At 37.7% G+C, this 27,703-nt stretch overlaps 1 protein-coding gene across 3 annotated transcripts in view; it reads right to left on the bottom strand.

Annotated features, from left to right (window-relative positions):
- Positions 1-27,703, bottom strand: part of p3h2 (prolyl 3-hydroxylase 2) — a 63,948-nt gene that overhangs the window by 27,350 nt on the left and 8,895 nt on the right. The window contains exons 1-2 of one of the 3 annotated variants that reach the window (XM_049465377.1): positions 15,403-15,608; positions 14,112-14,159 (exon numbers count right to left, since the gene is read on the bottom strand). The exons of 1 other annotated variant lie outside the window; for it this stretch is intronic. In XM_049465377.1, the coding sequence (XP_049321334.1) occupies positions 14,112-14,159; positions 15,403-15,459 (105 nt within the window). In that variant the 5' untranslated portion in view covers positions 15,460-15,608. Of the gene's footprint in view, positions 1-14,111; positions 14,160-15,402; positions 15,609-27,703 lie in introns of those variants that run through there. One more of the 3 variants, XM_049465378.1, reaches the window with a different exon arrangement.

Below are 27,703 nucleotides of genomic sequence, written 5' to 3'. Positions count from 1 at the left end.
TGGTTTGGTTGGGAGCCCACTCATTTTCACCACCATTAATCCACAGTTCTTGGCCTTGTTCAAACAAGGAAGGGAGAGTGGCGTGAAAGCACGTATGGCCTCACACAGGCCTTCAAGAGACAGCAGCGGCTTGTGGGAACCCTACCCATGATGTCATGTGTCTGCTTTTGGCTTCTTTGCACCTCCCTCCTCGCCGGCAGTAGAACACACTGGCTCCTTTCTGCCTCTCCCCACCAATCACCACCCCAGACACGCACGCTGGTCTAGTAAGGTAATGTCTCTGGAATGCCTTTAAGGCTAATGACACACACACAGCCCCTTTCATTAGGGTCTGCACGTGGAGACATGGGCGGCTGGAAAAAGTGCACAGCTAAAAGAGGCCTGGAATAATCCTGCTACTGTACACTGCTGCACTTAAAGTCACTGCTGAATGGGAGGCTGTGTCGGACTACGTGTGGTCTGCGTTTGATGGGCCCGTTCTGTTGGTTCTTGTTTGAATTAAGTGAGCTGGCTTTGGTTCATTTCAGTGTAGACGGTGGCAGGATTTGGAGAACGGAAATTCATGCGGTGTCTATAAATGATCTACGATTCAAGCTATCCACCTTCAGAAGTCTGAGCGGGGTTTTTGGCCTGCCTCAAATCCATGCAATTGGCAAAGACAAAGGACGTTTTCACACCTGAAAGTCTAAACCAAGATTTGTGTTTTTGTTACATTATGAACTTTTGGTGCAGTTATTTTAGCCTAATGTCCAGCCAAAATCCAAATCAAGGTTTGTCATCACTTATAAGAGCTGCTTTTCCTTATACTTGACATTGATAGATTTGTATAAAGGCATGTGTCAAAAGATAGTGGGCCCTAGTTTATCTTTAGGGGACCAGTCAACAGTGCAGCTTGACTTAGGGCATGTCAGGGTGCCTTTGCCTCTTATCGACAAAAAAGTACCATGCTCTGCCTGAAACCCGCAAAAGTAGGCATGTACAAATTCTCTTAATCATGGGTGTGTTTTGGGCGTAATGTGAAATCACCTGCTCGTTCATGCTGTGTAACTCACTGTAATGAGTAATCCAATTATCTATATTTTGTGGTGATGTAGAATAATGTTACGCCAGAAATGTACCTGGACATGTAGGGCTTTACTTTTAATTTACTTCCATATGGATTAAGTTTTCAGACCTGAAAAGTGAAAAGTTAGAAGGTCCAGACCAAACAAGGCAGGTTCAGTTCCCTTATTTCAGAAAAAAACATTTTCCACCTCTCCAAGCTTCTTAAACAATATCTGTGCTTTGATTAGGTACTGACAGTTTAAATGTGTCCTCTGTTTGTATTTTTCTGGAGTTCTTTTGGCGTTTTCAGACAGCATGCAACTTTTTGGTCTAGGGCTCAGAACACTAAAGGCTAAACATAGCAAATGTTCTGTCGCCTTCAAGTCCCATCTCACATTCTTCGAGAGCACTGGGCCTCAGAGGTCAAGCTCCCATGGACTTTAGGGTTAGGGTTTACCCTAATACCCCTTAATGACCAGCACCCCACCAGGAAGCTGGGAACAAACCAACCGAATCATAACCAAGCTGAGCTGCATTCTTTGTTTTTATCCACCAGGGATTTTTTGTCAAAGGTGTATGTCCTGAAAAAGGGCAGTTTAGTTGAACTAAACCTGGGTTGTGCTTGGAAAAGCTTCTCCCACTGAAACCGAATCACAAAGCACTTTCAGAAGGCTTACATGAGTAGGCGGTTTCACAGGCGTCACTAAGCAGGCCTTGTCTGAATAGGCGAGATCAGATCCCTCACTGTATCCGTTCAATGTAAGGGTGGAAAAAAAAGGAGGGGCCGGATTCACAGCGGTGTCGGAGTGCCAAATCTAAAGCAGGCATGTACTTTGTTCACACACTGCAGACTCTTACGATAGACACAAAGGGGTCACCAGTATTGCTGTGCCCAGACAATGCTACCATTCATTCTCTCTCGAAAACCAGCCAAAGCGTCTTCTTCTCAGATCTCCTCCCAGGAGATCCTGTGAAACGTATTTGTTCATGCTGAAATCCAAAACTCAGCAAGGGGAGCTGGAACCAAAGCACGGGATATTCCACGACATTCTCTCATTGCAAAAACTTGTCCAAGTACCTTAAATAGCATCTGTATCTTGGTTTCAAACCAAAGATAGTCAATGGAAGACTATTTCTTACGCAGTCAGGACGAATCCATCTTTATCTGGGAGCTTGGAAAGATCTACAGCAGCTGCCATAGCCATCCCTCTCTGACCCTTAGAGCAGGGATGACCTGGAGTGGAAAAGCTTCATAAATAACACAACAAGATTAGACGACAGTTTTACTTGGCATTCTTAACATTTCTCAACTCACATCTCATCTTCTTTGTTGCAAAAAGCTGCAAACACCATGAGCGCAAATACACTGTGAATTATTTAGTCACTAAAACTAACTTACATTCATATCTAAATGAAGTGTATTTCCTAGACAGCCAGAACAGCCAAAGAGCTCTTTTCCATTTTTCAATACAGAGGTCCAAGAGAGAAGGGCAGAAGACTTAAAATGATTCATATTTTTCTGCTGTTGGGTTCAGAGCCAAATCCACTCACTGTCAAAACTCACTCTGGGGTACGTGTTATCTGGTTCAGGTTCAGGATTGTTTTGTTCTAAAAGCCTGAGGAAGAGGAAGGAGCTCAAAGCTGGGAAACCAAACTTGAGCGTAAAGCTGATCAAATCAACATGTTTTCCGTTGTATCATTCAGTGGAATAAGTGGGAATGGATATGCCAGAACTTGCATGAATGGAAAACGTTACATACACAAAATCCATCTATGAAGCAGACCAAAGAAGCCTGCTGAGGTGACCAGGAGGCTAAAAGGAAGGTCTGTTTAAATGTTTCTTAGTCTGGTTGCAATGTCTGTATTAATCTCTTAATATTCTTACTGCACCTCATTCACTGCACTTTTAAAGGAAGAAACTGCATTATTAGCTCATAGCATTTGTATCTTCTTGTATATAACAGAAATTTACAGTCCTTTTTTAACCAAGACTAATAAATACTATACTTTAAACATTATAATGAATAACTTTTGATTAAAACTTTAAAACAATCCTCCAGTTTAAGAGGTTAAGTCTTAATAATTGTTTACTGTTCTTGTTCTGCATTACCCCCTTTCAGTCCCCTTCACCAGAAAGAAAACAAAGGCAAATTAAACAAAAACAAACTGGAAACAAAACTAAACAGCAGCCCCAATAAATCACTGTGCATTGTCGGAGGGTTTCCACCCCCCCTGGAGTGCTCCGGGGGTCCGTTCCTCATTAAGAGCTATGTTATCAAACTCCACACTGAGAAAGAGAGCAAGAGAGATTCCCAGTCAATCAACCCCCAAGCATCCATCATAATCAACCCCCAACACAGACCCCTGCAACCTAAAGGAACATCCAAAACTAACAGACCCAACATCTGAATAATGGCTAACCACGTACAAAAACATGTTTTTTCATACCTTTTTTTATTTGATTTGCCACTTACACTACTGAACAACATTACATAGCCTAAAAGTATTTGTCTTGTTCTTTTACACAAACAACAACTAATTACCAAACAACAATTTAAGATATTTATTGAATACTTGAACATTTTTTAAATCCAAGCAGATATACCAACAAAACACAATAAATTTACCTCAGCACCGCTACAATAATCATGAATTTACTTCAGTGGTGATATTCTAGTGAATACCTAGCTACATCAGTAGTGCGACTTTAGTCTTGAATTTATCTCAGTAGTGCTGCTCCAGTAACGCTAAAATGCTCTTGGGTAACGGAGTTGAGATTTGTAAAAAAATTACCTAGAATCATCATGCTGTGGATCTGGGGTTGAATATATACAATTCGGTATTCATGAATGACTAAAATAGACCAATGGTAAGGCTCAGGTTACTATCTTAGCCATTTACAGCTTGTAACATTTAGCTTAGAAATAGCCAGTTCACTGAGTTAAAAGTATTATACGCGTAATAATGGGAATCGAAAGCCATTTATAGTTCATTTCACTTATTTATATTTAGTTTTTGTTTTCCTGATCTTTTAATCCGAAGATATTTGTTGTCAAATATTCTTTGCTCCTTATGTTTTGTTTTCCACCAATCAGAAGAAATCGTGAAAATTGAACCAGGAGTAAAAACATGTAGGCTAAGCATTTCAGCTGTTCTTTGAGTTGCTATAGTTCTAATATTGATCTAAAATGTTTAATAAATAACCCTTGAAGTACAGTATATGAACCCTTGAAAGACACAGCTGATATCATGGAAAAAAGTTGGTTCCATGGTTCTGATTAGAACTGGGACAAAATATTGATATTGGGGTAAAATGTCGATATTTTGATTTAAACTCCAGGATTCCACCCCTGACAGGACACAAAAAATCCATAATTCCTGTTTTTTGCTTATTAGGGTTATTTAATCCTCTTCAGTAACCCATAAGCCACTTTCAGAATTATAATTCTACAGTCTGAAATTAAACTAAACCATATACAGTATCCACATAATAGCAGTCACCACTTAAACACTGAAACAAGCACTTAAGGACACAAGCAGAGGAGCCGTCATCATCCAGCTGAAGTTTATAACAAATCCCGTCAAGAAAAAATAAAGCAAACTCATGCACCGCCATCACATACAGTGTGACTGAGAATGTACTGGAAGGACCCCAGCTTTAACAGTGCAACGAGTGCAGAGAACTCCTGCTCCTCTCCAAGAGCCTCTTAGTTTCCCAACGGCCTGCTCATGATAAATGCCTGCTGTCAGGGTCAGAGGTCAGTGTGCGTAACATTTTCATACCCACTTACAGAGCACTCTGATTTATAGCCTGCAAATGGTCTCCTCAGCAACACTTTAGAGGAAAGTGTGAAAACCAGAGGTAGTTTTATAGCCAGCTCTAAACCCATTACAAACAAATAGGCAACACTTTCTGTGTAAAAGGATTCTTGTTTATGGAGTAATCGGAGTGTTTTTAAAAGGCTAAGCAGTAAATTGTTTAAATGAAGAATAAACATGTACACACCTTTCTAACTATAGCAAATTTAAAGGATAAGATAAAACCTTAATTTCCGATGGTCAAAGTAACAAAGTCTTTTGGATAATTTCTACTGGACAAATTATCATGGAATTGCAACTTAATGAAAAGAACAACTACCAGATATACATAACACTTAACAAGGAATCAGAAATACTAAAGACAGTTCTTCCAACAGTAATAAGCTTTGTTTAATGGTTATAAATAATAATAAATTGAGACATAATTTTAAAAATGCGGTAATGATTAGTAATATCTTAACTATTGACAAGTAATAATACATTAAGCCATTATGAAGCAAGTACTGTTAATTAATTGGCCCGTATTGTACAGTGTTACCAAATTATAATAAAAAGGCTGGCAAATTTTATATTTTTTTGCAACCAATGACATTATTAAAATGCATTTTGTTAGTCTCTATTCACTAAAGAAAAACTAATGGGGTTTAAAATATTACTGCTAATGGATCAATATAAAAACACAAGATTGCACAATGCTCTTTCAAGTTTTCCTTAGTCAACAGGGGACAGCATTTTCTAATTAATGGTATCATTGTGCTGGTGCAACGGCAACATCAACATCACTCAAAGCGGAATGCAAGTTAGTGTCGGCATCTGTTAGCTGAAGTCTCCTTCTTTCCAATCCCCATATCTGATGGTATCAAAAATCATACCACAGAACAATTACTAGTACTTTTCAGTAGTTTTGTTTAAATGTTGAAAATTGTGTCCAATAATGTGGCAACACTGTTATTTACTATACAAAGGCTCGTTTAAATGATTAATCTTTGTGTCATCCCTGCCTCTTGTCACACTACACTCAACAGGCATGCCTGGGTGCTCAGCATGTGGCTTCAGGAGCAGTCAGCATGTGTCCAGCTAGCTCACAGTTTAGTCCTTACTCTCAGTTTACCTCTGTACTGAGTCAACTGAGAGAACAGGACACTAAATCCATCAGGCAGGCCTGGCAAACCCACCTGGGAAATAACAAGGCAGATTATGGAAATGGAATCCAAAAGTAGTGGGAGCTGCAGATGTCTTAGGCAATAATAAAAGCATTTTTAAAAATTCCTCTACTGCCTCTAGTTCTGCAGGAAATGAGTCGGAGCAAAGAGACATGTGTCTCAAATGATCAAACTGAGTTCATTTTTGACAGCAGTAATGGACATACTCAAGAGATCTTGGAAAGGCTGGGGAATAATTGTGGTGGTCGCTGGTTACGGCAAGTAGGGGAGGGACTAGAGGTCATGACTGTGCCTGAGGATGACCTCATCGGCAGGCCGTCCTTCTCTCTGAGCCTCCCGGTAGTGATCAGAAACAGCAGTGAGGGCAAAGGCCGTGACTGTTGGGATTTGTTGCACATCTCTTAAAAAAACAAGTTGAGAGCTGAGGTTACCGAGGCCACCCGGAGAGCACCAACCTCTCCAAATACAGAGAACACAGCAATTAATAAAGTGAAAAGAAACTGTCACTTTAAATGACAAAAGGAAGTTATCATCATTTGGATTTCATCTGGAACAAGTATTATGTCCCATGACTTTTGCCATGTCCCACAGAAGCTCAAGGACGTCACACTGACGTTTCTTACACTAAATTTGGATGTGATTTCTCACGTGTCTGATTGCATGGAAAATTCTAGCCAAATGCTGCCAGTCACGATCATTCCCATTCCCGTCATTACCACTGTGGGTGGTATTGTTTTATGTGATATATTCACTATACACAAAGTACTGACACTTCTTGCACTTTAAGCTTGGTCAATTTTACACACAAGTTAACACCTCACAACTTGTCTTAATGTGGACATTCCTAATAGGAATGTGACGCATTGTATTGACCACAATAATCACAAAATATGACACATAAAAAAAATAAAAAAAAACATATCATGATAACGATTTCCTTGAAAGCAGCCTGTTTTTAGGCACATTTCACAATACATAAATTTAAGAATTCTTGCATGTCAGTGTATAAAATCAACATGTTGGCCAAAATAAACACTCAAATGTCAAAACAATTATTGCATATTAGGGCTGGCCCGAATAGCGTTTTTTGAGCTCCGGATATTCGGCACTGATTCGAAGCGAATATTCGAATATTCGTTTTTAAAAAAAGAGGTAAAAAAAGAGGTAAAAAAAGAAAAGAAAATCACGGCCCCCTTAAGACATATTCACCCCGGATTTTTGTTTTTCACCCCATATTTTTTCTGTGTTTTTAGCCCAGATTTCTTTGTGTTTTCATCCCGGAATTTCTGCTGCCGCACACCGCGTCTTATCTGCTGCGTAAGAATAAATAAAGAAAATAAATGATGTAATTACTATTATTATTAGAAAAATAACAAACAAAAATAAACCCAAAATGTTGACAAAAATATAGTCTAACGAATAAAAAAAATAAGAAACGAAAAACTCCACAGGACCAAAGAAAATTACTAAGACATGTAATACTGAAAAAAAAAACGGAAAAAACAAATACGCGTCTGGGGATAAAAATTAAACAAACCAAACAACACTCAAAGAAATAAATGTATATATAAACAAAACAAAAGAATGGACAAAAACAACAATCCGTTAAAAAAACTCATTTAAATCCCTTAAAAAACTCATTTAAAACAATCACAGGCTTTTTGCGCAGAATAATAAAAGTTTCGGTTAGTTTCAGTTTCAAATCATGAAAACAGCTCACCAAAACCTCAACCTATCCTTTATATTTGACAATATTTGATTAACTTACAGGTCCTTACTTATTTTTATTTAACTGAACTGAGTTGTAAATTATTTATAGCCTCGCGCTGAATTCATCTCCCGCTGCGAAAGAGAGAGAGAGAGAGAGAGGCGCAGCGCATTTTGCCTGATTTTAATTAACAGTACATTTGTTGGCTTTAGTAAGTTTAATAACATTAATTTTAGTATACTTGTCAGATCTTATTTATAAAAACTTTTTTTAGAAGACAGAGGTTATTCTGCGCGCAATGCCGCGCCGCTGCGCCAAGCACCACTTTGCGTGCCTGACATTTCAGAGTGCTGGACGAGATTTTAATTCATGAATTAATATATTTAATATTTTAATAAATTTGCCCTGGTGATAAGAAACGAATGCTAACATATAGCTTTATATTTCTGTGTATTTCAAATGTTTTAAGTTTTATGTAATTGACGGGCAGCACCACGCGCCAGATTGACAATGTGCTTTATTTTTCAGATATAGTCAGTTAAATAATAGCAAAGTTAACTAAAATAAATTTATGTTCAGTCAAAGTTATTTTCTCTTTTAATTTTCCATTTCAAAACTCCAGCATTTGAGTGAGAATAAGCATCTGTTGAAATTTTTAAACAGCAGAATGCCTAGTTACAGTTATTTAGTCTGTGTACTAAACATAAATATAAATCCTTATAACTGACAGAAATAAATATAACTAATAATAATTTATAGTTACAGTGCAGATTTTTAAGTATATATATTTTTTCATAGTTGATTGCTGAAGGCTCTGGGTGTGGTTTATTTTTATGTGGTAAAGATGTGATGGTATGGAGTATTTTGGAGCGCAGGGTGAGCAATCGCGCTAAGCTTTTTTCCGCCGCCAAGATAGAAACACGCCAGAAATTTACCTCAACACACATCATTTCCAGACCACCACGCCCATCGGTGTTAATATATTCCAAAGTCCAACGCTATTTTAAGGACGCGTGCAAGGCCTAAAAATAGACTGTTGACGGGTGGCAAAGCGCCACGCTACACGCCTTGTGCGGGGTGTATGATAGGGCTCTTTGTCTGTATGCGCAAAGTTTAAAAAAAGTTCATTCAGCTGCTAAAGTAACGTGCAGTAACGGAGTGTCGAAAATGGTAACGGCGTTATAGTTACAGTCATAGTAATTAGTTAGATTACTCCTTACTGAAAAAAGTAACGGCGTTAGTAACGCCGTTTATTTTAACGCCATTACTCCCAACACTGTCGTCTGGATTAAACTCCCGCTCCAGCCAATAACAGTTCAGTTCTGTCCCGCACGCAAGATATTCTGACGGGACCCGCGAGAACAGAAGTGGTTAGAGTGAGGTGGAGCTCTGGAAAGTAGAAAAAAAACGAATATCCGAATACCAAAATTAAAAACCGAATACCTACTCAACGAACGAATATCCGAATACCCGAATATTCGGGTCCAGCCCTATTGCATATTAGTTTTAATTTTCTATATCCCATATTATCAGTTAATGTCCTACACACAGATATAAGGACCCATGTCCAGAAGGTATGGAACAATTTGAAAAATTCTAACAATTGGAACAATTCTGTTTTACAGCTTCTTCCCCCTGGCCATCAGGCTCCACAACCCAACACGAAGGCTGAACAGATCACAGACACACCCATACATACATACTTCAACTGACACAACCCCACACATTCATACCCCCTTGCACACTTAATGTAATGTTTGCTAATAAGTATTGTATTAACCAAAATGCTGTGTTCTTCAATCGCAGTAACTGCTGTGTTTACATATACAAGACAAAACAACCATATTTACCATACCTGCACCTTGTATGCAGATAGAGGCCTCTGCTTGTAACCACTCCATGCAGTGAACACACACATACACACTAGCGATACAGACATATCTTGCTTAGACTTCCACCAGTGGCAGCATGCAAGCCCAGGTATCAAATCAACAATCCTGTTATCTCTGACCTGGGGCTCTAACTTTTTAGCCACTATTGCCTTTGTCTATATTTTCAAAATGGCAACTTAAGAGAAAAACACCCATGAATGAACAAAGTTACATTAACATAGAGCCTTTCTAGACTGCCAAGGATTCTTTACACTCAGCACTCAACCAACATAGACCTATATTCATCAACAAACACCAGGGAGGAGCAGCAACCAATCACAATGCACAATCATTTCACCAGGAAAGACAGACTACCTGAAGTACAAAGCAATTCAAGGAGAATTTAGAAGATCTAGTTCACCTGACCTCCCAAATGTTTGGACTTTGGAAGGAAACTGGAGTCCTGTGTCCCCTAAAGAGACCCACACAGACACATAGAGAACAAGAAAACAAGGTGAACATGCTAACCACCAAACCTCCCTCTCTTGGGTGGCACACCCAAATTGAATTCAGAGCATAACTATTGGTCCATTAAATCATACAAATACTACACAATATGATATGAAAACCATACTTCGCAAACATATTGTATTATTATTATTTTTTTCCAAATGTGAACTTCATGCAGTCTTGGGGAATGTTGCATCAGAATCCTAGAGGAACATTATTTCACTTAACTGTTATTTTGTATATGACTGAAACAACAATAAAGTATCTCAAACTTGAGGTTTCTACATCTGCAAGCACAGCCAACCATACATTATGTAATTACATACTTCTGGAAGGAAGGCAGAAACTGTTTCGGAAACAAAGTTTGAAGTTCTAAAAAAAAAAAAAAAAAAAAAAAAAAAGTGGGTCAATTATTGCTGAACATTGAATAATTACATTTCTGTACTGCTGAATGCACTATATTTCTTTAGAATATGCTTTCATATGCTTCTCAAAACATTTCTTTCTCAGACGGTTGTCTTGTCATAACACTGCACTGTCTTGGTATGCCTGTCACTGTAAGCTGGCAAACAGCATAAGAATAATTACTTTGGCTTAAGCTTCTAATTGTGAAGACCTGTTTATAATTTGTCTAATTTGCCATATGATCTTGCACTCCAGTCAAATAAGCCTGCTGTGGTGAACTTTCAGAAGGACAAGATTTGAAGAGAAACCACTGTTGGAGGTAGCCCACGGCCGAGGGTATGACCGAGGTCACTGCTGCCATTTCTTAATAGAAGCCAATTGGCCATGGTCTGGACTGTGCATTTGGTTTTCATTCCAGCTACAGCGAGGACCAGAATCCAGAAATTTTCTGCTGTGATTAAAATCATTTAAGAGGGAAAGAAAGCACTGAAAGTCGTTTTTTAACAAGCGACATCAGCCATCAGTTATGAAAATAAAAACAGAAACATATGCTTTCTACAGAGACTTTAGTGTTTTTATTTTTGAGGTATTATCTTTAAACTTGTAGACATGTGGCTCTCCTTCACTGCAAAAAAAATAAAAGTATGTAAACATGCTCAAGGAACCGCAACCAACTGAAAGTGACCTGGGGAAAGAAGAAGAGAGAAAAAAAAAGAAGGAAAACTTACTGAGCGAGACAAAAGGGTTCCTCAAAAGCAAAAGCAGCGTTTTCCATGAAGGCAAAGCCTAACAGTGACCATAAGGAAGGCCTCTAACTTGAGTACCAGCTGCACAAATTGAAGATTTCTTACAGATGTTCCAAGCTGCTCGCTTTATGTGGGCTGAAAGCCACACTGAAACTCAGCGCATCTGCAGCCAAAGCAGCAAACTGAGTGAAAAACATGGGCTGAAAACACACACACAGCCTCAGGACATATAGGCTATAGTATCCGTCATCAGTCCTGAACAAGGCCCACTATGATCAATATCTGCAGAGATCTTCTCTTTCTGGTTTATGTGCTGTTTTCAGATGCAATTATGCTGTGTATGCATATGACTGTAAATGCACCTTGGATTATGTCCTGTATGGAAGCTTTAGACAGTCTGTAGTACATCTGTTTGTTTTTCCAAGATTTTTTGGGGGGTTTTCCAGTAAAATATGTTGATGCAAATTAACTTTGTGATGATTAAATTTTAGACCTATACAGTGCATAATATGAATGCACTTTGTTACTACACTAATATGTGAAAAGTGGTGAAACAGTAGCTACTATAATATTCCATAACTTCTTTAATTTCAAAGCTGAAGAATTGTGGCTAATGGTGCACTGGTCAGTGGAATGCGAGTCACAATTATAACAACTGCACTGTCCACTGTGGGTGGTAATGCCTTCTGTGATGTATTCTGAGCATTCACATGACTGTGGATTAAGAACCGTTAAATAACTGAAAATATATTTATATATTGAAATATCGTGATATTATGTTTTGCAACATAAAACATAACTAACGATTTTTAATTAATAGTTTATGTTGTGATTTGTGGCAAACAGCGGTTCATTTTGTGTTGTGTTTAAACTGCCGACAAAAAGAGAGCAGTATTGTACTCTGTCTTCAGATTTAACTGTTCTGTTTGGAAAAAAGCTAACTTTTATTTCAGTTACAATTTATGCACAATAGCGTGTTTTTTTTAGTTATACTATGAAAGCAACAGAATTGCAATGTATCATACATCAATCTTCCTAAATGGAACTTCCCATCCACACTGTGTTTGTGTATTCACATATGCATGTCAGCAATGAGTGCAACCTAAAGTAGCTGAATGCCTTCATAAGTGTGTCCACAAACATTTGGACATGTAGCATGTCATGTACCGCACGGAACAAGCGCAACAGAGCTGGAAAAGTCTTCTCAAAGTGGGCAGAAAGCCTAGTGTGTGTGTGTGTGTGTGTGTGTGTGAGAGATATCCATCTGAGCAGATTATATTCTCAGTGGCGCTGGACAGAATTCCTGCATCTGGCAATAGTTTCCTACATACACTTTGTGAGGGAAAGCCTGGGGGTGAGACTGACAGCTCTTCAACATGGGCTTGTTCAAAATCACTTAAGAGGTTTCACCATACTAAGATAAGCATTTAAAGGGAAGATTAAATCCTTCGATCTTTAAAACAAGGGGTTTAATATTTGGTCATGAGTACATTCTAAAACTACTGGGGTGTTTTATTGGTCACTGTACAGTAAAAATATATAGTAACTTTAAATGGTGTGAGTAATATCAAATGCAGACAGGTTTCTAACTATAGTATATAAAAGTATAGTAGAGCATCCAACATTATATTAATACTTTATTTCATAAGCACTACAAGCCAATATGTAACTGTTTTAGAAGGCGTAGTATACATCCATATTACACTAGAAATGCTTATTTTCCTCAATATAATGCAATAGACTGTTGTCCTGTATTACTTCACAAAAGTGTGACACATTTGGTGGGTTGAGGGCCTTTCCATAATGACTGGGGGCAAAAACAGAATATCAGCTGTCCTGGACAAGGCACCACTTCACACTTAGTAGATAAACTGGCCATGCTTTATTGCTATTATATGTGTGTTTTTCCAGCACAAGCTCCATGGGTTAATTAGGCCAACTGCATAACTGACGCAAGCACTTACCCTCGCACAGAACATATTTGAGCGTTCTCACCTTAAAAGTCACTCCCTCTCTTTCCTGCGGCCACGGTACTAGACAACACCCTGTACTGTTTGAATGCCAAAGTGTGCAGTGGATCTATTCCCAGACACCAAATGTTGTACCTTCGTAACTGAGAATAGCTCTCAATTGTCAACACACGCATCTCTAGTGTCAAAACCAGGCCCACAACAAGCCACACACACACTGAAATCCAACATAGTCTTTTTCCCCACCTGACCAAAACCATAAAATAAAACCACAGTTCCTTTAAAAGTTCAAATATATACCTCTGCTACTGAAGCCTTTAACAAGTTGTGCCAGAAACTATTTATAAGGGTATTTAATTGAGTAGGGCTTTGCCAGCTCAGCAGGCGTAAACACAAGTAAAAGAACTGCTTTAAGATTAAAATCAGTTCTTAGTAAAGCAAAACGCTCCATTGAGAGCAATCCATCATTAAAGTTCCATTTGCTAGAAGCAAGATTCTTTCTCTGTTCCTGCAGTTGCATTTCTATTGAGCAACCCTAATTTATTTCTTATTTGTCAAGAAACTGATGGTAAAATATTTAACTCCAGAAACAGTGGCTGAAGAAATAAACTCCTGCAATAAGAATTGCAAGACGGAGCCGTTAACTCGTTCATACACCTATGTCCGTGTGTGTGTGTGTGTGTGTGTGTGTGTGTGTGTATATATATATATCTGTCACACTTATGCAAACAAGCTGTTGCTGGTCATGCCCCATGTATACGCTGAGCGTTTACAACACAAAAGTGTTAGTTTGTGCTAAATGGCAAAACACAAACAAAGCTAGTTCATGCTTAACTGGGACAGAAGCACAAAACCCAATATTTGAAAGTACTTACATTTCCCTCATCTGCTGACTTGCCACAGACAGTAGGTACAGATCTCTCCTACAGATGAAGCATGGTGCTGGTAAAATCAGCAAACTGAAATGGCAGATATTCAACTGATCTAGTGGGTGGGGGTTGCCGGGTAAGGGGTGGTGCCAGGGTGGTTCTATGCGGTTCTATGTTTCCCTATTGTGATGTCACAATACCATCCAAACAGCACATAGAAGCAGATAAGACCTAGCTCTTTCAACTGATTTACATTTGCAGTACTGTTTATACGGGTTCTGTTTATCCTGGTACCATCATTCACTCTTTAAACCTCCCATCACTATTCCACCATTGTCTTGTGCCTCTTATCTTATGTCTGTCTATATCGGTAACCTAGTTGTACTGTACATTTAGTGTATCATTATTTTACATTTATCTTATTTTTTTTTCTGTACTTGCTGTAACTTTTGGGAAAGTTGACAATAAAACTATTTGATTTAACTTGAAAATGTATGTTTTTTTTTTTGCGATTAGAGTTTATAGGGAAAGTCGAGACCCAAATGGAAATACAAAAGCACACAAAAAGTGAGATACTAAGCTTAATTATCCAATAATGTAAACAACAATAATAATAATTGATTAATTATACCTTAATTTTTGGGGAGCAAAAAAATTTAGTGAAAAATTTTGTTTAATTTTGTTTAAACAAATATATATATATATATATATATATATATATATATATATATATATAATTGTTTTAGTTCACTTGTATCAAGAATGTAAAAATATAATAAGAATATAGCCAAATAGATATTCTTTTGCACATATGCCTCGTCACATTATATTAAGTGTAAAATTAAGTCAAAAAAGATGCTTTTTAACATATTATTCAACTCATGTATACTGAATTCTATAACATCTATAAATATTCATCATTATTTACAGCTGGAATCCTATTAAAGAGCATCAAACTGAAGTAAAATAACTGAATAAACACTCCAGCATTATAATTAGAGATTAGCCAACATTAGGCTGCTGCTTGTAACGTTAGCTACACCTGGCTATGCTGCGCCTATAATGTTCCTCATTTAGCGACAAAAATACTCAACAAAACCCCCAAAATACGACATTAACAGTAACATAACTCATCAGTAACAGGTTTCACCACTTAATAACAGGGTACAGGGTATGAATACGTCGTAATTACTCATAAATAAAAGCGTTTTAGATGTCTATTATTCAATGTAAACTAATGGGACTCACAACTGAGCGGTTAGCATTTTTAGCTAACTAGTCTCCGCTTGGTGCTTACCGGTGCGGGGAATTCACAGCACTTTTTCTCCGGGTTTAGACGATAAATAAGCTTCATTTTTAGCTGTCGGTCAGTAAGTCAGCTTACTAAAAGTGTTTTATAGCGTTTTGCTGAACTTTTACTCAGTTTTACTTAATGTTTTTCTGGAGAGACCAGAGCTGCGCGTGCTCTCAAACACTAACGCCGTCTCGCGAACTCTCTCATCACCAGGGTTGCCAGGTTTAACAAAACCATCCAGCCCAGAGTCTAAAACCCGCCATTTATAGGATTAAACTAGCCCAAAAAATATCTGTCTTTCACACGTTTGAAGCAAATGGCAAAACAACTGAGTGTACGACTTATTTATTGTTTATAAAGAATGTATTATTAGTTCTGCTATTTCTCTTAAAGTCATTAATATTATTGTAACATTCGTGTTTTATTTGTTCTTTTATAACAGTTTTATATCCAAGTCAAAATTTAATAGTATATTATAAGCAACAAAAAAATATATTTTACTTACTAATTTCTGTTCTTGTAGGCATGTGCTAGTCTTTACCTTCCTGGTGTTGGGGCATTACTAGTGATTGGTTTAGAATGGTAGGAGTAATCAGAAATTTAAATTATGGGAAAAAATAATGATTAATAAAAATAAATGAAAAAGACATGGATGCATCCCTACACAAGAGCGCTCACCTTAAGATCCCTTTTAGAAAAACCTTTCCCAGACAATAAACTAATTCATAGTCTCTCCATCTTTTGATTGAGCAACACAACATAAAACGTATGAGCCTTCTTGGGGGTGACTGGCATATATATTGAAAGAAAGAACACATGTCTGTGGTTACAGGAACAAACATGCACATGTTTACATTATCCACAGTCTAATCACGGATTGTTCCGTGCACTCTGGATAAGACTTCCTCTCTGGTCAGGCAGGAGGCTTTCCAGCACATGTACCCCCTTCAGCATGGGTAGACTCGATCCTCGGCCACCATCCTCAGTACTAAAGTGGAATTATCCCTCAGATTCCTGCTGAGACTCCCTCTCTGGGGGTCAAACGCTGCAGTAAAAACAGCTACTTTTAAAGGAAGCGATCACCATCAACTTGTCTGTGCTCTGTGGGGCCTCTAGAACTTTATTCCATAGCTGCTTTAGTGTGGTACCTCGTAATCGGAGTAGCATACATAGGAAAGGTTGTAACCACGAACACTGCCATGCGGTCATATGTTTCAGCCATTAGTCTGTTAATGACTCACTGTTCAGCAGCTGCAGGTGTTCAGCAGCTGGAAAGAAGCTTTCAGTAGCATGACCAAAGAGGTTAATTACTCAAAATGCTAATTATATACAGATACAAATCAGGAAAGGTTAAATCTCTGAGGAGCCAATTTGACCAATTTTTAATAACTAAAATTTTTTAAAGAAAGATTGGAAGCCATTTTAATGATTTTCCCGATAAAATGATTAAATGATGCAAGAAATAATTTAATCAAGAAATGTCAGTGCATAAAGGGCAAGAGCACAAGCCTAAGCTGAACACCTGTGATCTCTATTCCCTCAGACAGCACTGTATCAAAAAACATCATTCAACCACATGGGCAAGAGATTATGCTTGCAAATCTAATCACTACACTAGTGTTACATTCATGAACGCCACTTAAAGGGGACATATTGTACCCCCCCCCCCCCCCCCCCTTTTTTTTTTTTTACACAAGTAGATATAGGTCTATGGGTTATACAAAACATGTTTATAAAGTTCAAAATTTGCACAAAATCACTCTTACATAAAGAGATTTGAAAATACAATCCTCATCAACTGACTAAATGACTTGCAGTAAACAGATGGATGCATTTTGTTTGTGGTTGGAGTGTTTATAGGGGCAGTCAGGGCCCAAATACAAAAGCACACAAAAAGTGAGTTTTGCTTAATATGACCCCTTTAAAACATTACTGTGCAAAACAGAGGCTTTAGTCAACCATGTTAACCAGTGGAACGTTGTGATGTGGTCGAATAAATCAGTATTTATTGCAGATCTTAGAGAAACATATGCTGCCTTTGGCATGACATCTTTCCAGGGATCTCCATGTAGCCAGTAACATTTTCTATTTTCAAGACAATGAAAATACACATGCTGCACAGGTTTACTCCTGCAGTAAAAAAATGGAACATGTACTGGACATGTCTCTAGTAAAGAAGTTGTGGAGAATAAAAAAGTGTTTATTGAAAGAATGGGACAAAAATAACCATGAAACACTTTATTGCTTAGTATTATTTTTGCCTAAATGTATTTTATGTGTTGTGAGAAGGAATAGCAACATTACAAAGTGGTAAATGCTTTACTGTTCTAACCTTTTTTTAAATTTACTAAAGGCCTGGAATATGGGTATGGGTTCACCAGTAAATGTAAGAAACTCTAATTAACTAAATAATAAATATATTTGGAGTTAATACAATTAGCAGTGAACTGCCCAAACATACCACACAACAAAGCCTGTGATAAATATGAAAGGTTTAAGTGCTCTTTTCTTCAGATTTAAGCTAACAAACGACTTGCTACAATATCTGAGAGGTTTATTCATCTGTTAGCTCATTAAGCTGAATGATACTGACTTCAGATGTGGTCTTGCAACACAGTTTACATAAATCTCTTCATCCTTTAACAAGCTGTTTATGTACAAGTTGAGCTCGCTCAGAAATATTTGCAACAATTACATGTAACCCACAACACAAACAAGAATGTGAGGCCTTGCAAACAATAGCTGAGAATAACAGCCCCTAAACCAAGCGTGAGAAGTATTTCCTTGAGGCCACAGGCAAGAATTTCAGATACTGGGTTGTGAACCCGTTGTAAGTTTGTGACGGAGAGGAAGGGATGAAGAGGAGAGCAGTAAATAAAAGACCGGGTCTGAGAAAAAAATTTACATTTTTAAAGCATTTTTATATTCCTATACCCTCAGGTCATCCTAATGAAGACTGATTCTGATTGTCACACCAGAATCAGATATAGCAGATTCGGGTCTTGCTCAGGGGTTGAAGATACCATGTGCTGCCGACATAAACCCTTGGAGTGATGTGGGGAGAAAGCGCCATCTACCCACCCAGAGAGAGCAAGGCCAATTGTGCTTTCTCAGGGCTCCGGCAGCTGTTATGGCAAGCTACATGAACAGGATTCGAACCAGCACTTTCCTGATCATAGTGGCAGCGCTTAGCCCACTGGCCCACTCGGAGCCTGTCCTCTAGTAGATATTTTATGGGAAATGAGAACATTGTTAATTTTCCTTTTCCTACAAATATCAAAAAAGTTGTACCCTGATGGCCAACATGGCCCTAAAATAATAACACAATGTTTCAGGGTATTTTTGTGACAACCGTCTTCAAAGATTTTGCCTATATTATTATGTATGATAAGATGTGATACACCCCAATTGCCCAATCACCAGCCTGCTAACACTGCATTAGCAATGATGGATCTAGACGTAATATGCTCTTTTTCACAAAATTCCTGGTCCTGATTAATCTGTAGTGAAAAAAGGACCGGTGTGTAGTGGGAGTGTTTATGCCTGTAAATTTAAGCAGAATAGTAAAATTCAAATGCAATCCAAGCAACAAAATACAAGTTAATGCCAGGTGTGAACAGGCCTTTTGGTTTTTAATATGGTGGCATAAACAAGTAACCAACCATGAAGTACTTCATTCCCTAACAGCTGTTGGATCCTTCAAAAAGTCAGACAGTAAGAGGCTAGCTAATGAGTACTCAAACCTCTACACAGGAACTGTCTGAACAGGAAGTCTGCAAAAGTCCTAAAAAGTCATGAGTTTCTCTAAATAATCTAGGAGTCTCTGAGGAGACACTGCTTTAGGTCTTTGGGAATTCTAACTGCTGCATTTGAGACATGTGCTCTTCCTTTTAAGGCTCTTCAAGGTTAAGGTCTCTTCAGAGCATGCTATAAACACTACAATTCAAACATAGCCTAAACAAAACCCTGCAGCCCTGATTACAGCACCTCATATGGTTTGAAGTAGGGATGCACAACTGAGAATGGATCACCATTTGTTTTTGGCTCTTGTGATTCATTGTCTTGTGATGTTGAATAGTCATCACCGTCTTTAATCTGAAAACATCCACACAATGAAAGAGGATCATTCATCTGAAAAGTCACAGATACATGGCCACGGCCAGACTATGAGTTCATTGTCCAGTGAAGTGTCCTAATCTCCTTCAGCATCTGGTATTTAGATTAAAGAGATCTAAAGAGAAAGACGGACACAGATGAGTACTAGGATGTGTAGCATGAAAGGACTGAACAGTGAATAAGTTAAAGGGAATTTGTCTTAAATCAAGCTACTATGTTCTATATGTGCTATATAAAAGTATATGTAAAAGGCTTTCATTTTTGTTGGATGCACTTTGCAATATTTTCCCAAGTAAGTAATGTAGGGATGCACAATGATATCAGAATTCTATCGTTGTTGCTATGTTTTATTGGCATCGGCCGATTGACTTGATATTTCAAACTAGTACTTGCTGACGTACAGCTCTGGAAAAAAAATTAAGAAACCACTTTAGTTTCTGAATCAGTTTCTCTGATTTTGCTATTCATATGTTTGAGTTAATTGTTGTTTTATTCTATAAACTACTGACAACATTTCTCCCAAATTCCAAATAAAAATACTATAATTTAAAGCATTTATTTGCTGAAAATGAGAAACGTCTGAAATAACAAAAAAGATTCAGAACTTTCAGACATTAAATAATGCAAAGAAAACACTGTGAATGTGTGTTGGATTGTAAAACATAAAAGCTCACTTTTCCACTCTATTGACTCCAACATGACCCTTATCATAGAGGTCACATGTTCGAAACCCATCATGTGCTCCAAATATTTGTTCAGAGAGAAGTTCAGGAATGCTATACTCCAAACTCTGCAGGCCTGGAAACCACAGGAAGCACTGCTAATGTTTGCAGAAAGGAAAATTGAGCAGAACATACTTAATTACAGAGCAGCCGACACCTACAAGCTTGTTTCTTTACTGCAGGACTTTCACTGAGTTAAAGTGAGCTGTAGTTACAGGCTGTAGAGTAATGTATGGCTTCTGTGCATGACCTTCAGGAAGCTCATAGTTTGTTTTGGAACTGAATGTTTAAGCTCAGTTGTGATGGTTACGACACACACACCTGAAAAGAAAGTGATTTTAAACTTCACTGAATATCTCACACTATTCTCACATAATTTACTACAGGGTCAATAATAAAAGTCACAAACCTTTTTTTTTTGTTGTTGCTACATTGGGTTCTTTCAGCAATGCCATAACATGTGAGTATGAAGAGTCTTGGAAGCAGGTACATTAATGTTTTTAAACCTATGAAAGATTCTAGACACAAGCATACCTAAAAGCATACATAAATATGGTTCATCTATAATATAACTAAAAAAATCCTTATAATATATAATTGGGGACTTGTTGGCATCGCAATTTACATCACAAAACATACACTGACATGTCACAAAGATGGCTGAACCCTCTGAAAACATTGTTTGCTTTGTCCAAAAACACACTTGTGTTAAAAGTGTGCTGTCAACGTTAGTGTGATAACACATTAATCATTAGGAAGCTTTAACAAACTGTTACAGAAGTTAATTACGTTACAAATTATGACCCCAGCCTACTCTGTGAGTCACTGTTTTTACAGGGCCTGGTGACTTATTAGCAGTTTCCCCTGTCTCTCTCTACTGAACATTTTTTGCAGGTTTTTATTACTTTTGCATTTTTTTTTTAACATTGCATAAATTAATAGCCAAAGCGTATTGTGGCTTCTGAAAAAAAACTATTATTATATATTATTCAGCCTTTTCTCTTTTCTCTGAATAATTTTACTGCTTCTTTGCGCACACTGAAAGTGCTTTTTTGCCACTTTTAGCCAAATAATTTAATTTGGGAGACAATTTTAGAGCACCCCAGTAATGTAATGCTGCACAATGCTTTATTTAACATTTGTTATTGAGCTATTTTATACATTTTTCTGTTCATTTGATGGATGTAACTAGCATCACAACCTGTTCGTAAAGGGGGTTTTAAGAGGTAATCATGTATGTAAACCCACACTTACAATAATAACACTACTTTTGTAACTGTCATCGTTTTTCCCTTTTATTGGCCCCAAAATTATGCCCTGTGGGACTCCACAAGATGCTAAAATAGCTCAAAATTGTTTCTGCATTAGGATTTGGAACTGAATTATAGTGGATACATCAAGGGGTTAGTCGTCTAATCAAAATTTTAAATGTTCAATTAACTTTAAATAATAATAATAATAATAATAGTAATTGTTAGTTGCAGCCCTAACTATTTCACCATTACAAGATCACAGGCACAAGCACAGGCCAAAGAATAAAGGGTAAGCAGAAGACAAGACGAGTACAATCACCTATATAATAAAGAGAAAGGACCAGTAAGGAGACAGAAACCAAAACAAAATAAAAACAATGGCACATGGCAACAGACAGGAGAGAGAGAGAATCACTGGGGAACAGTTTTAGTTTAAGAGCTTCTGGCTCAGACTATTAAATTAAATTCTCCTGAGATGAGTAAACGTCCTAATATATCCTCTTAAAATACATATAAAAAATAATGACACAGCAGCCAGTGAGGTTTTAAAGGCCTTCTTCATTGTCTTGAGAAATAGCACAGCTAAGAGTAAACTCAGGACAGAGACCAGACAAGGCTAACTACTGGAATTCAAACAAGCTTCCTACGATGTCTAGACAGTCCTAGATTAAGCATTCAGAATGCTTGTAGAGCCCCACTGAGCTGGAAACTGTTGATTATATCCCCGCAAAAAATCAGAAGACCTCCCAAAGCGACATTGGGAAGTTCCCGGGTCTTTTTTTTTTGCCAAGCCCTGCAGTCAACCTTCTCCAGCCCACACTTTCCCTGGAGCGACGAGGTAGCAGAAAGGAGTGAGCTCAGTACCAAAGGACTTCCCTTAATGTATTATTAGTCTTGTAACACAGACTGTTAGAACTTTAACCGCGCTGAAATGAAGCTCACTCACCATTAGAACATCTTTGAGGGCTTTGATACGCCTCACAGAAAACATCTGACAGGGTGTTATACGCCCACAGGCATCTGAGCATCTGAGCTAAGCATATCATGTTCCGAACAGGGCGCTGTTATTATTACTGGCAGATCCAGCACATTAATCTTTGGCTTCAACCACATTATTTCTTGGAAGAAACAAAGACGTCCAATAAGAAGCAATATTTGGAAATCATATATTTTTATGGAGTTTTAGTTAATACAACTCTACTGAACTGGGCATGTATTTATAGTTTCAGACACTGAACATAACTCAGAAAATACAAAGTAGCCAAAAACCCAGTCATTCACCAACAGGTTATATATTATACCGTTAAATACAGAAATAAAAGAAAAATAAAAATGACAGGCTTGTAAACTGGTTCCAAGATTTTTAAAAGAACTTTTTCAAGACAAAGACAAAGTACTAGAACCATTTAATTTGAACCAAATTAATTTAATTAATCAATGCAATCCAGATCACATGAGTTTTAACATTGTGATGCAAATCATTATTATGTCACACCACAGGGTGGTTAATGATTTAAGTTAATAAGACCTACAACAGGAGTCCATTACAACTCAATTAGAACTAGATCTGTTTTCCTTTCTCAGGACAACTAATCCTGAACTTAGCTTCTAGTATTTGATAGGTATTGTGCTACATATGCCTCACATCCTGTAGTTATTGTAAACAGACACTTAAAGAGCCCTACGTCAAATCTGGCCTACACTACACTCACATATGGCTACATGGCTAAATTACATTGTTGACTTTACTACATTATCACAGACAAATGTCTGACAAATAGAAAGCTCTGTTAAGCTTAGACATGGATTTCCTGTTCTTTCTTACCTTCCCCAAAGTATGACTCCAGAGAGCCTCTTAATCATGAGGGATGATGCAGGAGTTTATATGAGAGTGTCAGAATAAAAAAAAAGAGACACAGTCCTATCTACCATCACCTATAGGGCTGTGTATCGGCACAGAACATATGTATCACAATATAAGCGTTACAAATCAATATATTACAATATATATTGTTGACATTAAATTTTAGGAAAACTCACATTGTATAAAAAAATTAACATATTTATAAAATCTGAAGAGGAATAAAGAGGATTAGATCTAACGACAGAGTACAAGTTAAAACTGAACTATCTAAACTAAAAACTGATCTTTACATGTAAACTAATAATTTAAAATCAACACTGTGTCCAAGAAAATTGATACAGTATTACAAAACAAAATAGCGTCATGCTTTGTTATTTCGATATTTTCTTACACCCCTAAGCATCTATCACACCTGATCCAGACACATCATTTATGATGTTAGAGTCAAATAAAAAAAATTATGAAACAGCCATGTGGTCTCCGTCCACACAAGACCATAAAAACAGCTTTAAAATGCTCATGTTTCATGACAGCCCAGCTGGAGGTGCACTCATCTCACAAAAAGTAGCGTAATGGCCAATATAGACCTAAATACAGTGCAAAGCTGAAACATATTTTAAGCTTCCATTTTGTTTTTCTTTGTGTTTAAAGAGACTTTTTGGTGCAATCTACTCAGCAAAGAATCTGGTGCTTTTCACTACGACCCGCCTACTTTGAAAGTAAAAGGTCATTTTGACTGTACATTTTTTCTCTGACCCCCAGTGTAATCAGATGTACAACAAAATGAGAAACAGAATTCCAAACAATTTACACAGAATGAATACCTCAGAAATCCTATTTAAAATAAAAGATAAAGATCAATTAGGCTCTACAATTCTCAGTAAAAACTACACTAAGAAAGAAACTTGGCCACCACGAGGATGAGATTGCCTCATGGTCCAGAAAACAACAGGAGCGATTGTTGTTGCTTAAAGCACATTCCTGCCGCCACCCCCACCCCCTACAACCCCCCTCTGCTCCAGAGCACACTAATGTGTAGACGTCAGGCAGCACAGCTACTTAAGAATGACATCAACGTTAGCAATAATGCAGTGAAGAGGTGTGTTAGTTGGAATCAGATGTGGCTAAGCCATAAAGTCTCTGCTGGGTCAGTTGAGGGTCGTGAAAAGAGCTAACAGGCCTTCTCTTACTGACTGGGCGTTACTGATGAAATTCATTATCACATTCTCCACACATTTCAACACTATACAATATTATAGCTTATATTAATAAGGATAACAATGCTTACTATGCCTACTGATGAGTACTGGTGGGAAAGGAACTCCCTATGTACTCTAATTGGAACGTTTTTCTTACAACTTCCAAAACCTTAAGGTTGCCCCACATTTTTTCCAGCACATGATTATGTAAAGAAATCTTAAGAGATCTTACAAATATCAGTGTTTTTATCACTATGCCAGTTTTCCCACAATTTAGTTTTAAACAATTGCAATATATCCTCTTGATTACTGTTTATTTGCATACATTGAATTGTAACCCCTGTATTGTTTTATGTATCACATTACCAAGATCTTTCCAGTACACACACAGGCAGTAACCAATTTACTAGAGTTAAATATTAGGGCTGCACGATATCGGAAAAAAATTACATTGCAAATGTTCTTTTTTCAGCTATATATTTTGCTATATTAAATAATGCAATGTCCATGACATCACAAGCCCCACCCGAGCACTCTTGAGGATTACAGCAAAACAACAGTAATCACCCCTTTAAACAGGCATTTAAATGGATTTTGCAGGTAAATAAGAGTCTTTTTCTGGGAATAAAAGCATGAATTCAGCTGTATCTGGAAATATCTGTGACAAAGATACAGAGACAATGCACTGTATCTCCTTCTTGTGTCAAGAATCAAAACATTGCAACATGACATGATTGATTTAATTGCCTTAAGTGATATCGCACATCGTGATGCTGATGCTTAAACGATATATTGTGCAGCCCTACTTAATATCAGACTATATTATCTGCCATCTAATCTCAGTTAGGACCTGATCAACACCACTGTTGTTTGACACTAATACGGACACCCATTATAAACATATTGCCCAATACTGTCTTTCCTCATTTGTTTCTTCTTCCTCCTTCCACCAGCAATATTAAGCTGTGCTCCAGACTCACTCTAAATCAAATGAAAAGGAGTAGGAGGACATAGCATTTCATTTTTTTTTCTATCTGGCTCAATTTCAGATGCAAACCTTCAACCTCCACAAGTTTTCGAAAGCACTTGTTTTTCGTGAAGGGCTGTTTTTAGTTGGTATGGTTGTTATGCTTCTTTGCATAACTAAGATTTTGAGAGATTGTCACATTCTGCTTACTAAAAACAGGTGCTCATAAACGCCTGCAATTGGAAAAGAGTCAACTTTCCAGCACAAAGGAAGTTTTTGTAGAAATCTCATTTAGAGAACTGGACAGAGACTGGTATGTAAAGCCCCCGCTGGTGCTTCCATTCTTATAACAAACACTCTCTCTCCACTGTGGCTGTGCAGAATCACAGTGTGTAATCAAAGACACATGTACTTTATCACAGGGACACGGACAAGGTGCAGACTACAGCTACTGCAACAAATTCAACACTACAGAGAGAATGCATTCATGTGATTTTAGTAGTATAGTTAAAATTAGGCCTACAACAAATGGTTATTTTGGTAGTCGAATAATACTTTGATTATTTTTCATTTAGTCGATTGGTCAGTTATTATTTCTGCCATGCCCTCTATTATCTATGCTTCCTGTGTAAACGTCTTTTCAAAATTGCTGCTGATGCAGCATTGCAGAGTAGCATCACAGCATGCTCTGAGAAAAGCGCACCGACTAATGTAACTACTATCCAAGTCTAAAAGCTTCAACATCTACTAATTACAGTATTAGTCTGATTTAAATGACTGAGGTGAGGATCCATTGTTGGATTTCTGCAGAACACCCCACTCTCAATCAACACACACAGACTCAAACCCAAACCCAAAATAGAAGTCGTTTCCTGCATTTCCTTCCAAATCCCTCATCCCCTTCCTCATCAGGCTGGTCTTTCTGCCACAACTCTGCACAATGACTGCAGATAACACTTCCAGAAAGTTATTTTTTTCCCCGGAAAGGATATGAACAAATGTTGGTGAGCAATTTCTGATGTGATCAAATCACTAGATACTACAACCATTCTGAAATGGTTGATAAAAAGTGATGTAATTGTATAGTTAATTATGCGGTAGATACAGCTCTTTATCCCAAACCAGTGTGTAAGACTGGTGGAGGAGAACATGCCAAGATTCATGAAAACTGTGATTAAAAAACAGGGTTATTCCACCAAATAGTGATTTCTGAACTCTCAAAACTTGAACTTGTTGTCTTTGCATTATTTGAGGTCTGAAAGCTCTGCATCTTTTTTTGTTATTTCAGCCATTTCTCACTTTGAGTGTTCAACTGATTCAGAAACTGAAGTGGTCTTAAATATTTCCAAAGCTGTATGTTCTAATTATGATCCAAATCTGGATTTAGTTCAGGGTCAATCCTAGCATTTTATGGTATTTCAATGAATCTGGTATGAGCAATTTTAAATTCTGATGCAGTGTCAATCCTTGATTTTTACTATAATGTTCTAGCACAGCACCTCTGGCATCAATTAAACCTGTGGCGCAATGAACAGATATTATTCACAGCCCACAGCAGTGAGGAGCAATTTTAGAAGAAAACAGAACAGCTTAGAGTCTGCAATGTGGTTCTATCTACAGCGGAACATGCACACTTGCAGTAATATATATGTTTCTAGTGCTTTGACTTTGTTTGATCAGCTTTTTCTCCACAGGATTGTTTTTGCTCATGCAGCCAAACCAAACCAGTTTCCTTGTACAACAATGTTCTATCCTATACTGCCTGACCAAAAAAAAAAACACTACCTGGATTTAACTAAGCAAATAATCTGGGGTTGCTGTGCTGCAATTGGTCAGGTCTAAGTTCAGCAACAGTATGTGCTGAAAGAATGAGGTCAGCTGACTACCTGAATATACTGAATACAGACCAGGTTATTCCATCAATGGATTTTCTCTTCCCTGATGGCACGGGTATATTCCAAGATGACAGTGCCAGGATTTATCAGGCTGGAACTGTGAGAGAGTGCTTCAGGGAGCATGCGATCATCATTTTCACACATAGGACTGTTCACCAGAGAGTCAAGATCTTAACCTCATTGAGAATTTTTGGGATGTGGTGGATGGAGAAGACTTTGGGCAGAAGTCAGACTCTACCATCATCAATGCTGCAAGATCTTGAAAAATGGTGAAAAATGAATGCAACA

Source organism: Astyanax mexicanus, chromosome 16, assembly GCF_023375975.1.
Source record: "Astyanax mexicanus isolate ESR-SI-001 chromosome 16, AstMex3_surface, whole genome shotgun sequence".
Lineage (NCBI taxonomy): Eukaryota > Metazoa > Chordata > Actinopteri > Characiformes > Acestrorhamphidae > Astyanax > Astyanax mexicanus.
Note: the sequence above shows the minus strand (reverse complement) of the source record. Positions and strands in the feature narration are given on the sequence as shown.